This window comes from Engystomops pustulosus, chromosome 5 (genome assembly GCF_040894005.1).
Source record: "Engystomops pustulosus chromosome 5, aEngPut4.maternal, whole genome shotgun sequence".
NCBI classification, from domain to species: Eukaryota; Metazoa; Chordata; class Amphibia; order Anura; family Leptodactylidae; genus Engystomops; species Engystomops pustulosus.
In genome coordinates this window covers 61,668,689-61,693,529 of record NC_092415.1, presented here as the reverse complement: position 1 = coordinate 61,693,529, position 24,841 = coordinate 61,668,689, and the positions used below count along the sequence as shown (strand labels likewise).

Below are 24,841 nucleotides of genomic sequence, written 5' to 3'. Positions count from 1 at the left end.
GGTGCTGGAACTGGATAAGCAGGATCTTTACAAAAAAACGAATTATCAACAAAATCTTATTTTTGGCAAGACTGGTAATTGCAAAAAAATGGGGCAGTGCTCAAAGGCCATCTAGCAAGGAATGGCTGGAGATGATTAGAAAAGTAAAGGCCTAGGAGAGGATTAACTATCATAGAAGTGGTCGCCTACACATATGGGAAAAGACCTGGTTGTTAGGGTGGCAAAGGTGTCAGGATCTTTGAGAGGTACTAGTATTTTGTTTTTATATTCTTTTCTCTTTTCATCCTATTTTCTTTTATTTCCTTTTTCCTTTTTTTTTGTTTTGTTTTGTTCTCCCGGCTGGGGGTTTTGGGTAAGGGGGGAGTGTTGGGTCAGGGAGGGCCTGGGGATGCTTTTTTTCTGTTCTATAGGGGATATTTGTATAACAACCATCCACATGGTAATTAAGATTTTTCTATGTCATAGCCTTTTTTGATATATATTTGTATGATGTATGAATTGTAAAAAACAACTATAACACGTGTTAAAGTGGGGGTTGGGCAGCGTGTCTTTCTGGTTGATCTCGTTGTACTGTAGGTATATATTTTGATATATAATCAGTTCTATGCACTCTTATGACCTTGCTGCTACACCTTGTTTTTTAGGGCATCTAGTGTTATTCGTATGCACTTTAGATTTTATGTATATATTAAAGTATTGCTGCCCAGACCCCTATTGTGGTGTATTTATCCCCTTTGTCATGTTTTTTAATGTTTAAAAATAATTAAAAAAAAAATTTGCAAATCAAAAAAAAAAAACAATGTTATGTAATGAAACACATTACTGAAATATGCTATTCCTATACATAACAAGAAGAGAAGTGTGATGTAAGGTACATATATTTTCAACAAATGATTGAAGAATTTTTGGTACAGGTCATACTAAATAATATATATAGAGGGGTGCTTATCAAAGGCCATATAATACCAAAAAATTATCTTATTAAAATATAGCTTTATTTTCTCTCTTAAGAGGAAACAACGTGAGCTAACATAAGGAGGATCTTTTTAACCATCCCCTTCAAGTTAATTATGTTTCCTGTTATGAAAGACAATAAAAGCTATATTTCAATAAAATCATTTTTGGCCAGCTTTGCTGCCTTTGATAAATATCCCTGTAAATAAAAAGTACATATGTGTTATTCGCTCACAGATCAGCTCCTTGCTCAGGACACTTGCTCAGTGTAGTGGAGTGTAAAACTCACTACAAAGATCCTGGCACATAGGGGGTCATTTACTAAGGGCCCGAATCGCTATTTTTCGTCGGGTTTCCCGAAGTTTACCGGTTTGCGCCGAATTGCCCCAGGTTTTTGGCGCACGCGATAGGATTGTGGCGCATCGGCGGCGGTATGCATGTGATGGAAATCAGGGGCGTGGCCGGCGGAAAACCCAACGGATTCAGAAAAACTGTGGTATTTAAAAAAAATGTGTCGCTTGACACGCGCTTACCTGCACCCAGGATAGGATGGTGAACTCAGAGAACTCCGGCGGACTTCAGCACAACAGCAACACCTGGTGGACATCAGGCGCACTACCTTAGTGAATCGCCGGAAGACCCGAATCCTCGACGAAGAATGCGCCGCTGGATCGCGACAGGACCAGGTAAGTAAATCTGCCCCATTGTCCTAAAATTCCTCCGTTGGCACACATTCCGGCCTCTTAGTAAATCTTGTGCAGTGCTCGTGTGAATCTCCGTCAGGTCATATTTAGGTCAGTTAGTATAGAGCTAAATAGAGGATACAGATGGCCAAGGCATCCACCTACCGTACTCCCTGTTAAACCCACTTTTTGGTTAAGTGAAATGCTGGGCGGAAAACCATTGAAAAGTTGCAATCCCTGTTCGTGCACAAGGAATTGGGACTTTTTTCATGCCTTGTATGCTAAAAAAATCTGCCTCATTGTATTTTAATAGCAAGTAGATGTGTAGACATCATAGATTGGAGTCCACCCATTTGGGACCACTCGGGGACGGGCCGTCAGACGATCCCACTGATTCGGACTAAGCGCAGGATTTAACATTTAAATTTGTGTCACATCCAATGCACTTACATGCACCTGGAAGAAGATGGTGAACTCCGGCGGACCTGAGCGGCACATGCAGGATATGGGGCACACAATCTTCTTGAATCGCGGCAGATGTGCATTCCGGCGGACATTCCGGATTGGGAATCGTGCAGGGACCGGGTAAGTAAATGTGCCCAATGTGATGTCTGATTGGTTAGTGCTGAATAGCAAATATAACTCTTCATGTATAGAGACCACTTACCTTGTTAAATATATCCCTCTGCTTTAACACATTAAAAAAGGTTTATTCTATTTTTTGTAATGATGTAATAATTTACATTTTCTCCTGAGAACAGCAACATATTTGTATGACTCGCCTATTACAGGAATGAATGTGGATTTAACTAGTCACGGAGGATTGATGTTTGTATAACTATGGCTGCGACTATTTCCTGACCTTCCATTACAGAGCTGATGTTTATAGCATTGAAGGATCCTTCAACTTCTCTCTATGTCAGATGTCACCTTGAAAGAAAGGAGGCTATAGGGCAAATACATTCTGGCCTCCTTGCTAAGCTGCACTATTTCACTACATACATGTCATTAGACTCTCTGTACTGAGTACAGAATCAATACAATGAATAGATTTTATATAAACTAATCCTGCATTTATTCCATTCTACTTTTTTATGGGCTAAATAAATGGCCTAACTGAGCATTTGTCACAGCATGTATTGATCTACCCTTTATTACTTGCTGATATACATGAGGAAGAGCCTACTTTGCCGTTACAGCCAAGATTAGATTGTTTGTGTTTTAAGTTTTTTTCCCCACAGAGACTGTGGATAGGCATCAAGAATGCTTGAACAGAGAGCTACCTTACAGAAGAGGGATTTACCAGATTTCTGGATGTCAGTTAGACAACAACACAATGACCCACATTTATCAAAAACAATGCAAACTGCATTAGGTGTAGCGTGCAGGGTGCGTCAGATTCAGGAATTGTGGTGCACGTTCTTCATGAACCTGGAGCCCCATGCACTGCTTCAACGGCGTGCATCAAGCTTTTTTTGGCGCACCTTTAACATAAAGGGGGGGATTTAATAATTGTTGCGCAAGCACGTCTGTTGGCATCGGAGATCAGTATCCACAAAACACAGCCCGATGAATTTAAGTGGGGCAAGGCTGTTAGTAATTAATGGGTAGATGGAACTGATCAGTCGGGTGCCATAAAAATGCTGACATCAATGAGATGTGTGCCAAAATCTTACAAGGGTTGCGCCTTAATTTTGCTATCTGACCATTTTTTTCCTGGTCTATTGTGCGCCAAAAATTGCGCCTAAAAATAGAGACAAAATACACATAAATGTGGAGGATAATGTGGAAACGTTAGACCCGCCCACTTGCGCCAAAAAAAGACAGAGGTGTCGGGATAGTCGGAAACATCTGTTCTTTCTGTCGCAAACTCATTATAAATGATCCGCAACAGTTCTGCGCCAAAAAAACATTAAAATCCCAGCTTTTTTGGGCACAGATGCGATAATTCATGTGCCCCAAAGTGTGCAACACAATTCTGTCGGACACGGTATGATAAATGTGTCGCATGGTTCGATTGAGCACCGGAATTCCACTTTCAGTGCAGAATTTTGTATTGCGTCGGGCAAAGTGTACCTGTGACACAAATGCGTCATGGACACTTTATAAATACATGTGCAAGCAGTTTGCACTGAAAAGAATGTGCAAAGTCAGACGGGAAACTGATGCAGGGACTTTAATAAATGTGGGCCAATACCTTTGTGTCTTTTAACGTAGAGGAGGTGAATGGAACCTTGCAGTCGCAGAGAAACCAACAGTAGCTACAGCTACTTAGGAAGAATTACCCCTTTACCTTCATTGCCCCTCTACATGCCTGTAAATGTTACCAATCAGGTACTAAAGCTGTATGCAAACGACCTGAGTTATGTCCAATGAGTCATTATCATATTCAAGCTGTCCAGCTTATTCATGAGTGGGAGGCACAGCCACACCCCCCATTGCTTGACTGACAGCCTGTATAATGATGTGAGACTAATGGTGCTGGCGCCCCCTGCAGCCTGTGTGTATGAGATGTTCCTATACACGGGACCGACAGCCTGTATAATGATGTGATACTCCTGGTGCTGGCTCCTCTCTATAATTCCTGGTGCTGGTGCCCCCTGCAGCCTGTGTATGTATGAGATGTTCCTATAGGCATGGCTGCAGCCTGTATAATGATAAGGCACTCCTGGTTCTGGCTCCTCTCCATACCTCCCGATGCTGGAGGCCACTTCCCCTGCAATCTTTGTGTGTAAGAGAGATACAACTGCTCCAGGATGCAGCCATGTGTATAGCAGAACATGTCAGGTATTTGTGTAGCTGTTTTCTGTGTCTCACACATGTGTATAGCAGAACATGTCTGGTACTTGTGTAGCTGATGTCCGTGTCTCACACATGTGTATAGCAGAGCATGTCAAGTACTTGTGTACCTGATGTCTGTGTCTCACACATGTGTATAGCAGAACATGTCAGATATTTGAGTAGCTGATTTCTGTGTCTCACACATGGGTATTGCAGAACATGTCAGGTACTTATGTAGCTGATGCCTGTGTCTCACACATGTGTATAGCAGAAAATGTCAGGTACTTGTGTAGCTGATGTCTGTGTCTCACACATGTGTATAGCAGAACATGTCAGGTACTTGTATAGCTGATTTCTTTGTCTCTCATATGTGTATGGTAGAACATGTCAGGTATTTGTGTAGCTGATGTCTGTGTCTCACACATGTGTATAGCAGAACATGTCAGGTATTTGTGTAGCTGTTTTCTGTGTCTCACACATGTGTATAGCAGAACATGTCTGGTACTTGTGTAGCTGATGTCAGTGTCTCACACATGTGTATAGCAGAGCATGTCAAGTACTTGTGTACCTGATTTCTGTGTCTCACACATATGTATAGCAGAACATGTCAGATATTTGTGTCGCTGATTTCTGTGTCTCTCATATGCATATAGTAGAACATGTCAGGCATTTATGTAGCTGATGTCTGTGTCTCACACATGTGTATTGCAGAAAATGACATGTACTTGTGTAGCTGATGTCTGTGTCTCACACATGTGTATAGCAGAACATGTCAGGTAGTCGTGTAGCTGATGCCTGTGTCTCACACATGTGTACAGCAGAACATGTCAGGTAGTTGTGTAGCTGATGACTGTGTCTCACACATGTGTCTCACACATGTGTATAGCAGAACATGTCTGGTACTTGTGTAGCTGATGTCCATGTCTCACACATGTGTATAGCAGAGCATGTCAAGTACTTGTGTACCTGATGTCTGTGTCTCACACATATGTATAGCAGAACATGTCAGATATTTGTGTAGCTGATTTCTGTGTCTCACACATGGGTATTGCAGAACATGTCAGGTACTTATGTAGCTGATGTCTGTGTCTCACACATATGTATAGCAGAACATGTCAGGTAGTTGTGTAGCTGATGTCTGTGTCTCTCATATGCATATAGTAGAACATGTCAGGTATTTGTTTAGCTGTTTTCTGTGTCTCACACATGTGTATAGCAGAACATGTCTGGTACTTGTGTAGCTGATGTCAGTGTCTCACACATGTGTATAGCAGAGCATGTCAAGTACTTGTGTACCTGATGTCTGTGTCTCACACATGTGTATAGCAGAACATGTCAGGTAGTTGTGTAGCTGATGACTGTGTCTCACACATGTGTATAGCAGAACATGTCAGGTAGTTGTGTAGCTGATGACTGTGTCTCACACATGTGTATAGCAGAACATGTCAGGTACTTGTGTAGCTGATGTCTGTGTCTCACACATGTGTATAGCAGAACATGTCAGGTAGTTGTGTAGCTGATGACTGTGTCTCACACATATGTATAGCAGAACATGTCAGGTACTTGTGTAGCTGATGTCTGTGTCTCACACATGTGTATAGCAGAACATGTCAGGTAGTTGTGTAGCTGATGACTGTGTCTCACACATGTGTATAGCAGAACATGTCAGGTAGTTGTGTAGCTGATGACTGTGTCTCACACATATGTATAGCAGAACATGTCAGGTACTTGTGTAGCTGATGTCTGTGTCTCACACATGTGTATAGCAGAACATGTCAGGTAGTTGTGTAGCTGATGACTGTGTCTCACACATGTGTATAGCAGAACATGTCAGGTACTTGTGTAGCTGATGACTGTGTCTCACACATGTGTATAGCAGAACATGTCAGGTAGTTGTGTAGCTGATGACTGTGTCTCACACATATGTATAGCAGAACATGTCAGGTACTTGTGTAGCTGATGTCTGTGTCTCACACATGTGTATAGCAGAACATGTCAGGTAGTCGTGTAGCTGATGCCTGTGTCTCACACATGTGTATAGCAGAACATGTCAGGTAGTCGTGTAGCTGATGCCTGTGTCTCACACATGTGTATAGCAGAACATGTCAGGTAGTTGTGTAGCTGATGTCTGTGTCTCACACATGTGTATAGCAGAACATATCAGGTATTTGTGTAGATGTTTTCTGTGTCTCACACATGTGTATAGCAGAACATGTCTGGTACTTGTGTAGCTGATGTCAGTGTCTCACACATGTGTATAGCAGAGCATGTCAAGTACTTGTGTACCTGATGTCTGTGTCTCACACATGTGTATAGCAGAACATGTCAGGTAGTTGTGTAGCTGATGACTGTGTCTCACACATGTGTATAGCAGAACATGTCAGGTAGTTGTGTAGCTGATGACTGTGTCTCACACATGTGTATAGCAGAACATGTCAGGTACTTGTGTAGCTGATGTCTGTGTCTCACACATGTGTATAGCAGAACATGTCAGGTAGTTGTGTAGCTGATGACTGTGTCTCACACATATGTATAGCAGAACATGTCAGGTACTTGTGTAGCTGATGTCTGTGTCTCACACATGTGTATAGCAGAACATGTCAGGTAGTTGTGTAGCTGATGACTGTGTCTCACACATGTGTATAGCAGAACATGTCAGGTAGTTGTGTAGCTGATGACTGTGTCTCACACATATGTATAGCAGAACATGTCAGGTACTTGTGTAGCTGATGTCTGTGTCTCACACATGTGTATAGCAGAACATGTCAGGTAGTTGTGTAGCTGATGACTGTGTCTCACACATGTGTATAGCAGAACATGTCAGGTACTTGTGTAGCTGATGACTGTGTCTCACACATGTGTATAGCAGAACATGTCAGGTAGTTGTGTAGCTGATGACTGTGTCTCACACATATGTATAGCAGAACATGTCAGGTACTTGTGTAGCTGATGTCTGTGTCTCACACATGTGTATAGCAGAACATGTCAGGTAGTCGTGTAGCTGATGCCTGTGTCTCACACATGTGTATAGCAGAACATGTCAGGTAGTCGTGTAGCTGATGCCTGTGTCTCACACATGTGTATAGCAGAACATGTCAGGTAGTTGTGTAGCTGATGTCTGTGTCTCACACATGTGTATAGCAGAACATATCAGGTATTTGTGTAGATGTTTTCTGTGTCTCACACATGTGTATAGCAGAACATGTCTGGTACTTGTGTAGCTGATGTCCGTGTCTCACACATGTGTATAGCAGAGCATGTCAAGTACTTGTGTACCTGATGTCTGTGTCTCACACATGTGTATAGCAGAACATGTCAGGTAGTTGTGTAGCTCATGACTGTGTCTCACACATGTGTATAGCAGAACATGTCAGGTACTTGTGTAGCTGATGTCTGTGTCTCACACATGTGTATAGCAGAACATGTCAGGTACTTGTATAGCTGATTTCTGTGTCTCTCATATGTGTATGGTAGAACATGTCAGGTATTTGTGTAGCTGATTTCTGTGTCTCACACATGTGTATTGCAGAACATGTCAGGTACTTGTGTAGCTGATGTCTGTGTCTCACACATGTGTATTGCAGAACATGTCAGGTACTTGTGTAGCTGATGTCTGTGTCTGTGTGTAGCAGAAAGGCTGGGATGGAATCCTTGTGAACTGCACCAGCAGGTAGTGATGACAGAAATAGTGACAGAGACCTGATGAGAGGTGTCCATAAAACTATACATTACAGTTAGGGTACATTCACACACACGTCTGTGGCCGCATATACAGTATGTCCCCATAGGCGGCAGTGGCAGCCCGGCACCGGCCTCTCCTCCTCTCCATCTTGCCACTATATGCGGCTGGGCAGGCAACCATGTGTGTGAATGTACCCTTAGGGAAACACTTCAGGATTTATTCCTGAAGTATTTTTAATGTATATACAGTATGTGCTCTCTGCAGATACAAGAACAGGGATCACAGCTAAAGAAACAAACTAGAGGTGAAATCATGTTACTACTTTTGGCTGATGCCAGTTTTTATTAGAGCCATAATGTTTTACAGCAAGTATTTGACAAATCCCTACAGGGACTTACAGACTATTTCAGAACAACACTGTATGATGTTTTGGGGTTTTCTTAAAATTGAATGGAACATTTTCTTATTTACATTCTGAGTAGAGGTTTTTTGGTCACTACGGTTTAACCCCTTAGTGACCAAGCTCATTTGCACCTTGATGTCCAAGGCGTATTTTTTGAAACCAGCATGTGTCACTTATCCAGTTAAAAACACTTGGGTAAGTTAAAGCCTTTTAAAGTTTTGAGTTACGGTAGTTTTCTGTGACATTTTGTACAGTGACATTTTGTACAAGTTAGTGGGAAAATTTGGTTTTATTTATTTATTTATTTTGCATTTATTTATGAAAAAAATGGGAAAATTAGCTTTTTTTCAAAATTCTAAATACTCTGTTTTTCAAACTGATTGGGGCAGATTTATCAAGCAGTCTGAAAGTCAAAATATTTCCAGTTGCCCATGGCAACCAATCACAGCTCAGCTTTCATTTCACCAGTGCTCATGAATATTTTAAAGGGGAGCTGTGATTGGTTGCCATGGGCAACTGGAAATATTCTGACTTTCAGACTGCTTGATAAATCTGCCCCATTGTCTTACTACCCAAAGTAGTTACTATTTAACATTTACCATATCTCAGCTTTGTATCAATTTAGAAGTGTCCTTTTGTTTTGTTACGGAACTAGAAAGATCATAAATCGTATAGCATTCTCTCAACCCTAAACCCTTTTAGTATCTTACAAAACTTCAAACCAAATGAAGGTCTGATTTAGAATTCACTAATTTTTATCATTACTATGTTCATTTATCCCTAAAATTTACGCACATCAACTGAATAAAAGTAGAAAATGCATCTATGAATCTTCCGAGTAAGAGGACACCCCTCATGTGGATGTACCTGGCTGTCTGGGCACATGGCAGGCGCAGAAGGGAAGGAGTGCCATTGAGCTTTTGTAGGTCAGATTTTGATAGAATAGTTTTAAGGTGCTTTGACATGTTGGCAGTGTCCCCTAGGTAAGATTGCATTTCCTTCACATTTAGTTAACTTGTTACCAAAACATATGATCACAAGTGGAGCCTTTGGTTTGCATTCCATAACACAACCAAAATCCCACATGTTAGTGTGGCCCCAGGTACCACTGAACCTTATCCCAGAGAATTTGTAAACTTTTCATCATGTGTTATAGGGGACATTTTACCCCCTTGCCACTAATGGGCATTTTCATTTTTGCTTTCTGTTTATCGCTTCCAACTTTCAAAAATCAATAACCTTTTTATTTTTCAATGTACAGAGCTATATGAGGGCTTGTTTTCTGTGTAAGAAATTGTACTTCCTAGGGATGGTATTTTATATCTCTCCTGCTTCTGCCCCTCCTATTCATTAGGACTCACACATGTAAATAAAGAATCACGCAGAGTTTGCAAAAAGCATCAAAGTAGCAGGAATGCAGAAACACTTTATGAACATTCAGGAATTATTATTAAGGCAGTAAAAGCACATGGGCAACATTTGTAAAAGAGTGGCCAACGCCTTTACAGCGAGGTAATGTGTCTGATGGATTGTTAATGGACTTTACTTGAAATGAATTTTGATGTACCACACCAGAACTGTAGAAACATAGAATGCTTTTGGGATCAAGGCACATTTTTACCACATCAGATTCCTAAAAACATTGTACACACTAGACTCCTACTGCAGTGAAAGTCAGCACTATTGATTGCATTGAAGAAACTGGATGGTATACAGAGTGCAGATCATCCTGACGATTGTATAAAACCATCAAATACATATTCATATGGGGTTTTAAAAGTTCTATTTCTTAGAAACTCCCCACAAAGTACCATATTTTAAAATGTACCCCTCAAACTATTCAAAACAGCCCTTGTTAGGCTTGTTAACCCTTCAAGCAGTGAACATGAAATAAAACAAAGTTGAGACTCTATATAGAATATTAAAATTTTAACATTAAAATGTTTATTCAGCCCTAAAATTGATAGGTCATGCAGAATAAAATGAGAAAACACTTGTCAGATTTTGTTGTACAGTTTCCCTTCAGTATGGCAATACCCCGGATGTAAACCACTCTATGGGCCCATAACAAACCACAGAAGTTCCATCACGCTTTTGGAGGGCAAATTTTGATAAAACAAACAGGTGCTATGTAGCATTTTCTGAGCCTATAATATAGCAGAACAAGAGCAACCCATAAAAATTTACCTCATTTGAAAACGAGACCCCCTCATGGAGTATAGTAACACTATTTTTGGAGTGGTTATACCCCACTGATTTTTAACTTTTTTGGCTGGAATGAAAAAACGCTATTTTGATACTTTTATTTTCTGTTTTATACATCATGTTGCTTAGATATGTTATTTATGTTATGTTTTTTTAAGCCATTTAAATAGCTTTTTTGTGTTTGAATAATTTTGCTGAATAAAAACACATTTGGTTTTGCATCTTCCAAGAGGCGTAACATTTACATTTTTGGTTGATTGAGCTGTATTGTATCTTTTTCTTGCTTTTTTGTTTAGTTGGATGCTCAAAAATTAATTTTTGCAATGTTTTTAAATATTTATTTTACGGTGTTCACTGTACGTGTTTAGTAATGATTTTATTTTATTGTGCGGACATTGTAATATGTTATGTGTGTGCTTTGTTTGGTGATTTTACTTTTTTATATGAGCATTATATGAGTATTTATGGTGCATTTAGGGGACTTTAATCACTTTTTTCTTATTTGTAATTATTTTTTAACTTTATTTTTACATTTTTTACTGTCCCATTCTGGGGCATGAACAAGCTGTCATCTGATTGCTTGGTCAAGCCAATATATTAGAGTAGTCATCCTATAAATATGCATAGACAGCCGTGCACAGTGACAGGTGCTGATAAACCAGGAACACTTACTTCTAGATCCAGGTACGTTGACTGTGGTAATCTTCTTATATTTGTTATCTATGACCTTCTTCCTTCTAAGATCAACTCTGAAAATTATATTAATGAGTCAGAAGGACTCTGAGGGGCATCTCCAGAGCCCCTCTGTGCTGCAGATTCACAGGCTGTTACAGTGTACAAGGAGCTCTTCCTTCTTCCACTGTGTGCTTAATTATCCTCTGCTGCAGTGAGATTACATCAGACAGAGGGAGGAGGAGCACTAAGAGATCAGAGGGGAAGGGGAGACAATTTTACAGCGTGTGAAGCTAGGAACCCTACAGACTCATTAGCATAATGGAAAACAAATATAAGAAGATTACTACTTAGATTTACTCTTACGTTGGTCTAAAAGGGGGACAGTGACTACAGTGCATATTAAGGCTGAATTCACATGACCGTCTGGGGGGACGTACATACGTTCACAAGCTTGAGGGCGTATATACGTCCCCCATAGACGGCAGTTTCCGTATGGAGCGATACGGAGCCCCTGTTACGTGCCCATGTTATGGCGCATGTTACGGCACCCCTCCACTTCTTCGGGCTACGGCTTGGCGGGCATACGGTTGTGTGAATGCAGCCTAAGTGTAATATAGCAGACACCGTTAACACTTTCCATGCAGCCTTATGTCATTAAGGGGTTAAAGACAAAGTGTATACTAAACTAAAGATAAGAAACTCATAATTCCAGGACCAGTTAATCCGCTATATAGTCTATATGTTTTGAGCTCTACTAAACTACTAAAAGCCCAAGCTGCTGCTAACCACTATAAGAGAGTGCTGAAAGCAGATGTAGAGCGAGATCAGGGTTACAATGTATCTTGGACGCGTCTGACAGTGCATACAGGCCAATGCTGGTTGTCATGGTAACTGAAAGAAGACCTCAGACACAGAGTATTGGTACAGCATTTCATTTGTATCGAACACAAGCACCCAAATAAAATCGGATTATGATAACTCAGACACAAATATAAGGACGCAAATTTTTATTTATTTATTATTTTGCAATAGTTATTATAGAGGAGAGTCAGTGATTCACAGAATCTGCTTGGCATAACACCGTTTTTATTACAGATTTATTTCAACACATTCTGTACCTTTATACCTTTTTACCTTATTAGCTTTATACGTAGTCCCCAGAAGTGCTTAATCTAATTTATAATGCTTTAAGATGGCACAATTAGTACATATTTTTCTAAAACAGCCCCCATCTGCGTAAGGTTTGGAAAATATGTCTCTATTGGACTGTTTTTTTTCTCAGATGTACAAATCTGATATTTTATAAGATGTTATATTCCAGGGCAACACTTAGCAGATACCAGAGTATCATATATCTATGGTATGGCAGCACATACAATCACTATGGCTTCACAGTACAGAGCTCATATATGTTAAACATTTGGCACAGTACTAGCACGGCAATACAGCATAGGGTAACAGCATAGCCTAAATAACAGCACAGGGTAACACCATGAAATAAATAAAAGCACATGGTAACAGCATTAGTTGTGGAGAAGAAGATTTCCATGGAGGATAGGGTGGAGTAGAAGTCTATGGATGCATGCTGTGATTTTACGTCATCATATATATGCATGGTGTGATGTTTGCTAATGTTAGGAGGTTAAAGGACCTGTGATGATGTTATCCTTTTACTGCCACAGGGAGGTTTAGCATTACCCATCCTGGAAAACATATTTGTATATTTCTCTGAATCCCCCAGTGGAGCTTCTCCAAGGTGGTCTTAATAGGCAAAGTCTCTGTAAGGAGAGCCCTTACTTCCCGATTACAGCTTTACAAACAATAAAATAGATCAATGGCCTCAAGTGTTTAACAAACTAGTGTTGTATAACTGCTTTCAAGTTTTCTCATTAAGATTTACCAATAAGGGTTTTTGGCCTGTTTGCAAAAAAAGATGACACCAGTTGAGTAACAACTTTTTTCATATGAATAACCCCAAGATTATTAAACTTTGGATTCTTCAGCTCAGAAAAATAATGACGAAGAGAGACCTCATAAAAATTTACAAATATTTGAAGGGGCAGCACAGAGATCTTTTCACAAGATTTTTTTGTGCCAAGACATGGGGGCATCATCTACACCTAGAGTAGATATGGTTCTACCATCACCATAGACAGGAGGCATCTTCTACACCTATAGTAAGGGTGGTTGTAAAATCACCATAGACAGGGGGCATCCTCCACACCTAGAGAAGAGATTATGGGGGATATTTATCAGGTCTCCATGCCTGTGCACTCCCTGCAGCCAGCGACTTTTCATATGTGAAACATCACAGGTTGCGTATATTCCCTTGCTGGCCCTCCGTGGCGCTTAGATAAACGCTGCACAAGACCCTACCAGGACCTAATGCTATACACTGGTATAGAGAGACCTCAGCTCCAGTATTAATTTTGTGCTATGTAACTTTACTATTTATATTGTTAAAGGGGTCTTCTTATCTTCATTCACATCCAGATTAATTAATCTGCCATATATAAACATTTCTTCAATTAAATGTCATTAAAAAAATGTTCCTGTATGAAGAAAATTTCTCATAAATGTAGTCATGTGGTCCCTTAGAAACAAGACTGACTCCTCGGATACGGCCACCTCTGATGAAAGGATTGCACATAGAAACAAAAGGTTTTCGTATATGAAATGTCCGGGAGTTACTACATGTCCCGCAGCCGTCCTGTAGTAAAGAATCCTAGTGGTCCGGCAGGACTCAATAGCGCATGTCTGGCCACCACTGCCAAGATGTGAGTTGGTCGTGTCCGAGGAAGCTATCTCGTTTCTAAAGAACAACATGACTACATTTATGAGAAATTATCTTCACACAGGAATTTTTTTTTAATAACATCCAATTGAAGAAATGTTTACATATGGCAAATGAATTAAATTACATTTAAATGTCTGGATGAGAATACCCCTTTAATTGTCAGTAGGAATGGCTACATTCTACTGAATAAAATACAAAATTTGATGCCTTGGAAAGTATTGTTACATGTTTTTTCTGAGTTGGCTGCTAACGGCAGATGACAACAAAGACAACAGATAGGGTATAGGCAGACAGTGCTCCAGCAATAATGCAGTAATGCAGTTTGGATGCTTTTGAACTTATATACAGGTCGATGCTAGTTTCTATGGTTACCAGAGGAAGGATAAGTACTAAAAGTGCAACAATGAAATGTAGACTAACCAGACATATCTGGAAGTACCCTCCGATATCAACAGCGGTAGAATGGGAATTTAAAGTGGCCCTCTGATGTAGGCAGGTTCAATTTTTCTGTAGGTGGACCATCACAAGTAGTCGGAGGCACATTAACAATGTATAAGCCATAGCAAATGGTAGTATGGGGTTAGGTGCAGATAACCAAGGTATTTGTTGATGTGTGTACTGATGAGGTTCATCAGCAGCTGAGGTGTATATTGTAATGTACTGCGCCAGTTCAGACATGTCCAATGAGGTTCTACAGCAGCTCATGTGTGTCTTATGAGGTTCTGCAGGAGCTCAGGTGTGTCTGATGAGCTTCTGCACAAGCCAAGATGTGCCTTATGAGGTTCTGCAGCAGCTCAAGTGTGTGTTATGATGTAAGGCAGCAGCTCACAGCTATATCTGCTGTGAAATAGTAATATCATATCATTTCTTGAGCCTAGTGCAATAGTCCAGGTTGCTGCCTTAGGCCTCTAGGGCACATTGGAGGCCTCTCTGATACTTAGCACCCATTCAATATGCCCTTGAATAGCTGTCTGTGTGGTTATTAATGACAAGATAATAGATGACGTTTCTAGCCTTATCATGTTAGTAGCAGTAGGATGACTGCTTTATACTTGGTTGGCATAAAACTAGTGGCAGTGCAGTGATAATGTGACAGATTGTTCAGCAGTGACAGGGACAGGTTCTGGCACTATATAGAAACTGTCAATTCTGTGATGTCTGTGCTTTATTTATGGAAATGTCACAGAAATCATGGTTTATGTCTACAATACTAAAGCAAATTTTAAAAATAAGCAAAAACTCAGGTCTTGTCTTACATGTTCATCATTTCTAAAAGATAACATTATTTATTATTCATGGGGTTGGATTCGGTGACTGGTCTAAAAAGAAAGAAAGTTCAAGAAAAATAACTCAAAATTCTAAATATATATTAAAAATGCCTTAAAATACAAAGTGAGTGATTTAAAACGTAACTTTTACTGTAATATACAAGATAAAACAAAGCATAATTCAAGGCAAATATTCTGCATGTAGTGCCCATCTAAACAGAAAAAACATAGACGTGTAAGAGACCCTTGGCCTCCTATCAAAAAATGTAGCAACAGTAATGCTATAGCAGAGCTAATGGAGGGCTCACCTTATGGGCTAGTATTAAACATCAAAAAGAAATCCGTCCACGTTCCTTCATATGTATGTCTGAGGATAATGGTTGCAGATAGAAAAAAGAATGTCTATATGACAGTACAGTCATATGCTACACATATTCATCCACACAGGGTGCACGGAACAGAAGAGGGGATGATAGAGAGTTGGTGTCAAAAATAAGGGTCAAGATGACATAGTCACTATCCCTAGTACACCCTAGTTAGTACTTCTATCAGTCCCTATGATCCTAACCTTGGAGCAGCAGTCCTAAACGGCCACAGCCCCGACCGGAACCTTACCCTATGTAACTGGCCCTGGTATTGACCTAGTATACAGGTATGGTCCCAATAGTGTAAGAGCAAAAATAAAAAGCAGGGATGGTGAAACCAATCCAATAGTAATGCAATGTGATCAAAGGGTGAAGCAACCAAATCCTGACAGGGCCTGCTTCACTCTACCTGGGCTCATCAGGGGATATATGAGATTGCCAAAGATACCCTTCCTGAAGTGCGAGGTAAACTTAGGTCAAGCGATTAGGCAGGCTGTGGGGATCGATATACAGCTACCCCGTGCACAACCCGGATAACCAGTGGGTCATATCAGTTGATATGACCCACTGGTTATCCGGGTTGTGCACCAAATTCCAGTTGGTTGATTGCCATTGCCTTGGGTGCCATGTGTGACGAATTCAAATTTTAAGAGCAGTATTTTTTGAAGCCTCTACAAATTTCCACTCCTAAAGCGGATACACTTTCACGTATCAATAGTTGTCATAGTGTTTCCATACAGACATATCCTTCCTTGCTCTTCCAAATATGTGTATCACAAAATCAATCGGGGAGATTTATTAATCTGCTCATAGCAGAATTCTGTCTGCACTAAAAAACTTACTGTACCACATTTATAATGGGTTTTCTGGCTCTCCTACGACTAGCTTGACAAAAGGGCGGGGTCTCTCACCAAAAATTTCTGTGCGCCAGAAATACTGCTAACCAGACAGAGTTATGTCCTAATTTTCTGGCGTAATGTAAGCCAACTAATAGGAGGTGCAGAGTAGGACTAGACAGTCTTATATAGCACCATAAGACACTTTTTATAAATCTGCCCCACTGTTTCAATATTTAATATTGTCAGGGCAATTTGGGACACTGAACCACCCATAGGTCCTTATGGACTGGAGGTTTAGTGTCCCAAATTGCCGTTTAGCAAGCCCATATTCCTGTAATTAAAATGAAAAATGTTTATAGTTACCTCGTTGCGGTCCTCTCCAGCCTGCAAAGTTGCTTAGTGAAGCCAGCATAGGACAACACAGCTTCACTGCGCATGCGCCGTAGTTACAACACTTACACAATAAAGCAAGGTATACAGCTCTGGCTTTATTAAAGTAGTGCGGAGGTGTGGGGAGCACCAGAGATGGGTCCAGTGCATCTCATTTCACCCATCAAAGCGTTTTTTTTTATAGTGCCCATGGAGGGACTTGCAAAAGGGCAATTTGGGACACTACACCACATGTCCATAAGGACCTGTGGGTGATTTAGTGTTCCAAATCCCCCTGAAGGTTCTTAATATTGTACATTTCAACATTTCAAGGTTTCATTCAAATGTTTCTAATATTATATATTCATGGAAATCAAAGCCCTTCCCTTTGTTTCACTTTATTGAGGGTTTGTGAAACTAAAACTAGTGGGTAATGGGTAGAGAACACTATATTTCTGTTTTCAGCCTTAAAAATAGCATCAATGAGAGAAAACACATGTATGATTGTCAACTTTCAACAAACTTTGCAGTATGTTTTCATGAGGAGTAACATTGTTCCTGGACGTCATAATCTTCTTTTTTCTAGTTGTCCTCCCCCCTTCAGCTACTATCCATAATATGCAGTCTTCTCAAGGCTTATTGGTGGAAACCTAGCTGCTGCCACTCACTCCTTCCCCTACGCCTGCACAGAGCTTCTGGCTGCCCATCAGTAAGTTGCAATCTTACTAACGAGACATAATAAAAAAAGAGATTTTAGAATGGAACATATTTTATCAGGACTAGAGGAAGCATGTGGGCAGCCAAAGTATGCGGAGAAAGAGGCACTTTACTCTGTGTGTATATCAAAATTTCTGATTAAAGTGTAAATAAACTTAGCAAAATTGCAAAATTGCATAAATTAATAACAGGTGATAGCATTAAACTTTGTAATATACGTCAAGGGAAATATTAAAAGGGTTTTCCCACGAAGACAAGTTAGGTCCTCTCCACGGGACAGGGCCTAACTTGCTGATCAGTGGGGGTCTCAGTGCTGACCCCTCGTCGCTCCATGAGAGTAATGGAGCAGATGGACGCAAATGACCGTTCAACTCCATTAATCTCTATGGAGCTGATCGAGATCGGTGAGCACGACGCTTGGCAATTTTCATCAACTCTATAAAGATTAATGGAGCAGAGCGGTCATGTGCGGCCGTCTGCTCCATTACTCTCATAGAGCGACAAGTGGTCTGTCAGACCCTTCGTTTTCGCAATCTGCGGGGGTCTCAGCACTGAGAACCCCACTGATCAGCAAGTTAGACCCTATTGCGTGGATAGGGCCTAACTTGTCTTCGTGGGAAAACCCCTTTAAAGGAATATATTCTTTAAGTATGTAAAGAGTTCCTTATGTCTAAGCTGTGTATGGAGCTGCAGGTACACTGCTCACTGCAGGAGAACGAATAGCAAAGGAAAGAAGCTTACCTTGCTTAAAAGAATTGTCCACTTTCAGCAAATAATTGATATTGTTTTAGTAATGAAAAGTTTTCAATATACTTTCTGTATCAGATCCTCAGTTTTCTAGATCTCTTCTTGCTGCCATTTAACAGGAAGCTTCATAGTTTACTTCCTGTGGATAAAAAAATGGATTATGGTTATGTGATATCACACAGGTGCAAGGCTCATTAGAATCAGTAATCCACTTTATCTACATGAAGTAAACAATTTTATGCACAGAGAGGGGTTCTCCAGCTGATGATAATAAGCATAATTCTAAAAGTTGATTTTAGAAGGAAGGAGACCATGGATAACAAATTTGGAAGTCTCATGCCTGGATCAATGATAATGCTTTATTTTGATGGTAGTGTTCCTTTGAGACATATTTTGAACTTTTTCACTAAAATTAAAGGAGTGGCACTCAAATGTACAGTATATGTAAAACAAATGATTTTCATAGAATATATTTACAATATGTGATAAAAAAAAGTAAATGATTTTTGCAACATGGGGTTTGTTGCCTAACCCCGGATGAACCTTGTAGGATCACTTCTCAATTGGATGGACCTATGTTTTGTTAACCATTGTTAGCCTTTCAAACTGTTGCAGTGTTACATTTTTTATGTTTTAAACTTATATTATTGACTATTTCTTTTCGATCCATAGGTGCTGGAGTGAATTAACAGGAAATCTGAGGTCGGCATGATCGCCACTGGAGGTCTGTTGAGGATCTCTGCACGGAAACAGGATCCTCTAAGAACTAAAAGCCAACCTCCAAAGCGCAAACGCAAAGCAAAAAAGAAGCGCAAGAATGATGTGGTGGTTGTGAAAGGCAAACTTAAACTTTGTTCTGTTTCTGGGTTAATTGCGCTATGTGGAATTTTAGTACTTCTTGTTGGAATTGCAATGGCTGTTATGGGATACTGGCCGAAAAGTCATTCAGTTTATCATGGAAATCTAGGGACAAATAAAGCCAAATTTTCATCAGGGGATACAAATACAAGCAGTGCTAATAGAAACCTTTCATGGAGCCATCACAACAGTCAAGGAGCTAATACCTTCAAAGTAAATGACACAAACTTAAGAAGCCGTCAGCAAAAAAAATCTTCTGGGTCTTCTGGTTTTCTTGCAGGTCTGTTTTCTGGATACTTACACTCGGATAATCTTAAAGTCTTTGGTCCTCTAATAATGGGCATTGGAATTTTTCTATTTATTTGTGCAAATGCAGTTCTTCATGAAAACAGAGATAAGAAAACTAAGATTATCAACCTGAGGGATCTTTACTCTACAGTGATCGATGTTCACGGCATGAAATGTAAGGATGGAGCTCCATTGAATGGCTTTGTAAATTATGTGCAATCACGGGGCATGGATGGGAAGGCTGGAGATGCTTTTGGGGCTGCAATGTTAGCCAAGAGCTCTTGGCACTCTGCTCTTGGAGGTACAATTACCTTTACCCCGCCAAATCCTCGGGAAGCAAGGACGTCTTCTCCAAAGGAACATCGTCATGCAGCAGAGGACCCTACAATTAATGAGGCAGTATACAGTATTTACAGGGAGAGGTCAAACTCTGCCTTGCCATTTGACAGAATTTCTGGGAGGGGGCATGACAATGATTCACTTTCAGGATCACCTGATTTAAGGTGGGGTAGAAGCAGCACAAGTTCTATTGTTGGCCACTCACTCAATGCATTTACATTGCCCATTGTGAATTTAGATAGCTGTCTCTTGGAGAAGAAAGAAGAGTGTGGGGAAAGTAACAGTGCCAAAGAAGTACAGAAGGGTGAGATTGAATTAAGTTTGAAAAACTTTAGCCATGTAGACTTAAATTGGGAAATTCCCAAAACCCATAGAAAACTACCCTTGAGGCGCCAGAGCACAAGTTGTCTGCCAGACTTCAGGAGACCTTTCTCACCTGGTCCACTGTCAGACTTAGGTAGCCAGTCTTTAAGTAGCACAGATTTAGACTGTAGCCTTTTGGTGAAATCCTCTCCATTTGGCAAAACAAAACCTGCAGTTCTTGTGGATTCTCTTACGACAGCACCATTAATCAGAAGAGATTCGCAGAGCTCAGGGTCTGACCAATCAAGCAATAAGGGCTATGTTCATCTGGAGGAGGCAGGAACCTCCTTTGAATCTATAGACACCTCAGCTAATAAAACCCAGGAGGACTGTGAGGATACCAAGATTATAGACATAGACATTCCCTTGGAAGATACCAGCACAGAACATGTAGTACATCTTCAGAAGCAGTACACTAATAAAGAAAAACTGTTGATGCTCTCCAGGTCTCACGCTAAGTCTGAAGAAGATGATCTAGATAACACAAGTATTTAAGGCACAAATGCAAATTTAGCAAAATCCACTCTGAGATTTGTTCCGGAATATGCTGTTTTACATGGAGCTTGCCAATATCCAAAGATCTGCAGTGTCGCAACAGTTGTCATACGTATTGATAACCGTCACAAACATCTGATTGTAACTGTATGTATGATTGAAACCAAACTGTATTATTAAACATTGAAATAGCCCATCTTAAACTCTTACTATGAAATGACAGATTATTTTGATAATAGCTGTGCACTTCATTTTTTCGGCTATGGTAGATCTTTTCCCTGCTGATGGCATGTCAGTACTGTAATTGCTTGGTTATGGCAATTTTGTTTGGCTTACTCAAACGCTTAGGCAGCAAGTCTGTCTACCTCCTGGATTTACTGAATTATTTTATTTTTTTGGGAGAAGCTATTTTAGAAGTTTTATCATTGCTTTATTGACAGAATATTCAAATACAGTTTAAAGATGGACAAAGGACATGTTGAAATGGTCTTTGTGGGACTGTTAGATTTATTCAGATTTTTATTTTGAAATATTTTGAACCTCCTGTAATACATTGTTACATTGGGTGTTATGGTTATGACTAAAAATGACAGCATTAATAATAATAAAAAAAATAATCTTTTACGAAATGTTTACATTTAACTATATCACATGTACCATAATGTATTTTTGTTATTTATTTATTTTTTGTTTTTATTTTTTTCTGAACCTCTTGCAGTATTTTAATGGCATGCAAACAACTGTGCTTCAAACAAGCAGACTTGAAATGCAGAATATATAAGAAATTAGACATCTCTTTGCTAGCTACCATAGACTTTAATTTCTTTACATAGAAATTAAGTAAACTGCATGATATAATGTATTTTTGCTACATTTCATATTTATTCAATGTAGATTTGCATCACTGGCCCATTTGGCAGAATGTCAGCCTTTTGATGTTTTCTATTATCAAGATTCTTTATAATAACAAAAAACAATAAAGCCAATAAAAGAAATAATTTTACTAAAAAGATGTACAAAAGTGTTATTATAAGAAAGACATTATGTTTTGCAAATATTTATCCTACAGCAACATATTATGTGCAGTATATTTACAATAACTTTACAAGGGACACCTTCACCAGCTTTTACACCAATAATCTGGCAGTAGGGTATAAAAATGTTCTTTCCAGCATTATAACTTAATGTTAAAAAGAGGTTCTGGTGAAACTAAAAAAACATATGCAAATTGGCTGAGAGTAATTTTATCCTGAGATGAGTCAGTTTTTAGAGGCTGGAAAGGGGCATAATTTCAGACCCCCCTCCCCCCCAACATCTTTATAGCACCTAGAATCATTGTGTCTTTATATATGAGAACTTCATATTTCAGCATCATGGTTGTGGTTCTGTGAGCTACTGAGCCAAAGATACAGGCAATAAATAAACTCTTTGGGGGACATATATCAAAGGTTTTTTTTTCTTTGGTGAATTTTTGAGACATTTGGCAGCTCTTTTTTGCACCTTATGTATGATCATGTCTTTTTACTTGTGATACATGTTCAGTTTTTCCTATCCTGGCAGGCGCAAATGTTGGCTTCTTTTTGAGACTTTTTGTTGCAAATGTCTCAAATCCACATGGACACAAGCCACGTGAGGGGTTATGTGCAGGAGTGGACACTACTGTTAATTTTGGATTTGAGGCTGTGTCCTGCATTTTGAAGCACTCTAGTCACACCCCCGGGAGATTATGACATATGAGGCTGCGGTCACACGTGGTGTTAAGGGTGTGGTCACACATTACGTTTTTCCAACAGCTGAGGAGAAGTGATTTGCCAAATTACATTACTGTTAACATTTGCATTTACAAAATGTATAGTAAATGCGATGTTAACACATGCGTTAACATAACGTTTTTATTGGGCTTTGTAAATACAAATGTTAACAGTAATGTAATGAGGCAAATCACCTCTCCACAGCTGTTGTAATGCGTTTCAAAACGCATTTAAAATGCAATTAAAACGACACATGTTACCTCACCCTTAGAAGTAACCAATACATTTTTTTAAAAAAAGTAAAATGCTAATATTTATGGATTTTCAAAAAAAGAGGTCACTGTGCAAAATTTTAAACATTGAAAGCATGTGAAATAATTCCAATTTACATGTTAAAATAGGGTCCATAAAAAAATTTTCTTTTCACCTGCCCTGGACCAGGTGCAGATTTGTGCCTAAAAAGGTGCAAAAATAAGTAAAAAAAGTTATAGATTAAAAAAAAGTCGCACAGAACATCTGGAAAACAAAGATACATAAGGCACACTGCACAAGGTGTACTTGAAAAACGACAGCAAAAGTTGCAGTGAAAAGTCACAAAAACAACAAAAGTCGCAAAAATGAGACAATTTGACTAGCAGAAATAATGATACATGTCCCCCATTGACTCAAGTATGAGCCTAGGGTGGAAAATACAGTCGCTACTCTTTAATAAAATTTCCAGTAACCTCCCCTTATTAATACAGTATCCATCAGCCACCGGTCATTAATACAATGCCCAGCAATCCCCCCTTGTCAATAAAATGTCCAGCAGACCCTCCTTAAAAATAAACTTAGTATTTACAATTCAGGGTGCTCTACTCCCTGCATCTCCTGTTCTATTCTTCAGGTTCCCGGCAGCATGGGCAAATACACATCTATGTGCTCTAACCACGCACACACTATGACATCGCCAGGCGGCATCATCGCTGTGTCATAGTGTGTGCACGGGCAAAGTGCATAGATGTGCAACTGCTCATGCTGGGAGGAACCCAGAAAGGGTTATATATATTTGCATATAAGCCAAGTGGACCTTTTTCATCAAAAAACATTTTGATGAAAAACTCTGCTTATACACGAGTATATATGGTGGTATATGTGTAACCGCTGTTGTCTCTGGTTTTTTAGCACACAGAACCAATCATGTGAAAGATTAGATTGTTTATTAGATTTAACATGCTTTCTCAATTTAGAGTCCCAGATTGTTTCCAAAGATCAATCTAAAATGACTGTTCACCTCCATCAGCTAAAAGTGACTTATCTCACATAGTTATACATATGAGAAAATTAGCTGTTAGTTTTCTGGGGTAAAAGCTGATTATAGGGTCCCATTAAGGCTGACCATTTCCATATTTTATTATTAAAAAAGTCTATAGTTATTTCTATGATTCTGTTTTAGAGGTAGACTACATTGTACTATTAATCTGGGTGGTAAAGCAGTTGAAAAAGGACATCATTATTTTAGGTTATGTGTGAGTCTCTGTGCACACGAGTCTTCTGTTTAGAAAGGTCCTAAGGTTTCCACTGTTTTTAATGGATACTATCACCTTGTCAGCATCTTCTAGGTCAATGAGATCCACTAAGACTTGTTAGGATCCATCTAAAAATGCTTCCATTCCATGTCTACATGAAGGACAAGCTATTTGAACAGAGCAATAAAGTATATATATAAAAACATTGTATGTGGTATGTTCTAGTGAATGTATAAGAGATGCTTTAAACAATGTATTTATAAGAGGTTCTATAAAAGTGATTCGTATTGGTAGTTGTGGCCTCTCTTCATCCTTTTCTGCAGTTCTACATGGCAGCCTGTAAGTCACTTTTGCGGAGGGGTATGGAAAGGCAAGGAAATGTAGAAGTAGCGATCTTCAAAGAAATTCACTAGAGTTATAAACTACTGTATGTATCCAATGTATTCTGTCAGCTCTCCACGTAACTAAATGTGTTTGGTAAAGTGTTGGTTACGAGGAGTATGGGCCTATTTCTATATAACGACTATGCATTTTAGTGCATGATATTGAGCAGGAACTTTATTTGTAGGCTGTTGAAGTAAAATAACCTAAATATTTTAGGTTCTGTTTTTTTTAAGACTTTATTAAAATTAATAATTCAGAAACGAACAGGGGATGAAATATTTAAAAAAGGAAAAAATAACACACAAACAAAATTTTTAAAAAATATAATGCATCTCTGATTGAAACGGAGGTGCATTCTTCTAGACATTTA

General features: G+C 39.4%; 1 protein-coding gene and 1 long non-coding RNA gene across 4 annotated transcripts in view; one reads left to right on the top strand and one right to left on the bottom strand.

Annotated features, from left to right (window-relative positions):
• Nucleotides 1–24,292, top strand: part of TMEM200C (transmembrane protein 200C) — a 50,329-nt gene extending 26,037 nt beyond the window's left edge. For 2 of the 3 annotated variants that reach the window (XM_072152191.1, XM_072152193.1), the window contains exon 2: nt 19,158–24,292. In XM_072152191.1, coding sequence (XP_072008292.1) covers nt 19,194–20,828 — 1,635 coding nt within the window. In that variant the 5' untranslated portion in view covers nt 19,158–19,193 and the 3' untranslated portion in view covers nt 20,829–24,292. Of the gene's footprint in view, nt 1–17,607; nt 17,731–19,157 lie in introns of all 3 variants that reach the window. The other variant, XM_072152194.1, reaches the window with a different exon arrangement.
• LOC140132860 (uncharacterized) lies at nt 17,234–23,472 on the bottom strand. Its single transcript, XR_011855732.1, has 3 exons — nt 23,421–23,472; nt 18,480–18,624; nt 17,234–17,746 (listed from the first exon to the last, which is right to left on the bottom strand). It is a non-coding gene; the product is annotated as an uncharacterized lncRNA (long non-coding RNA).
• Nucleotides 24,293–24,841: the final 549 nt, after the last annotated feature.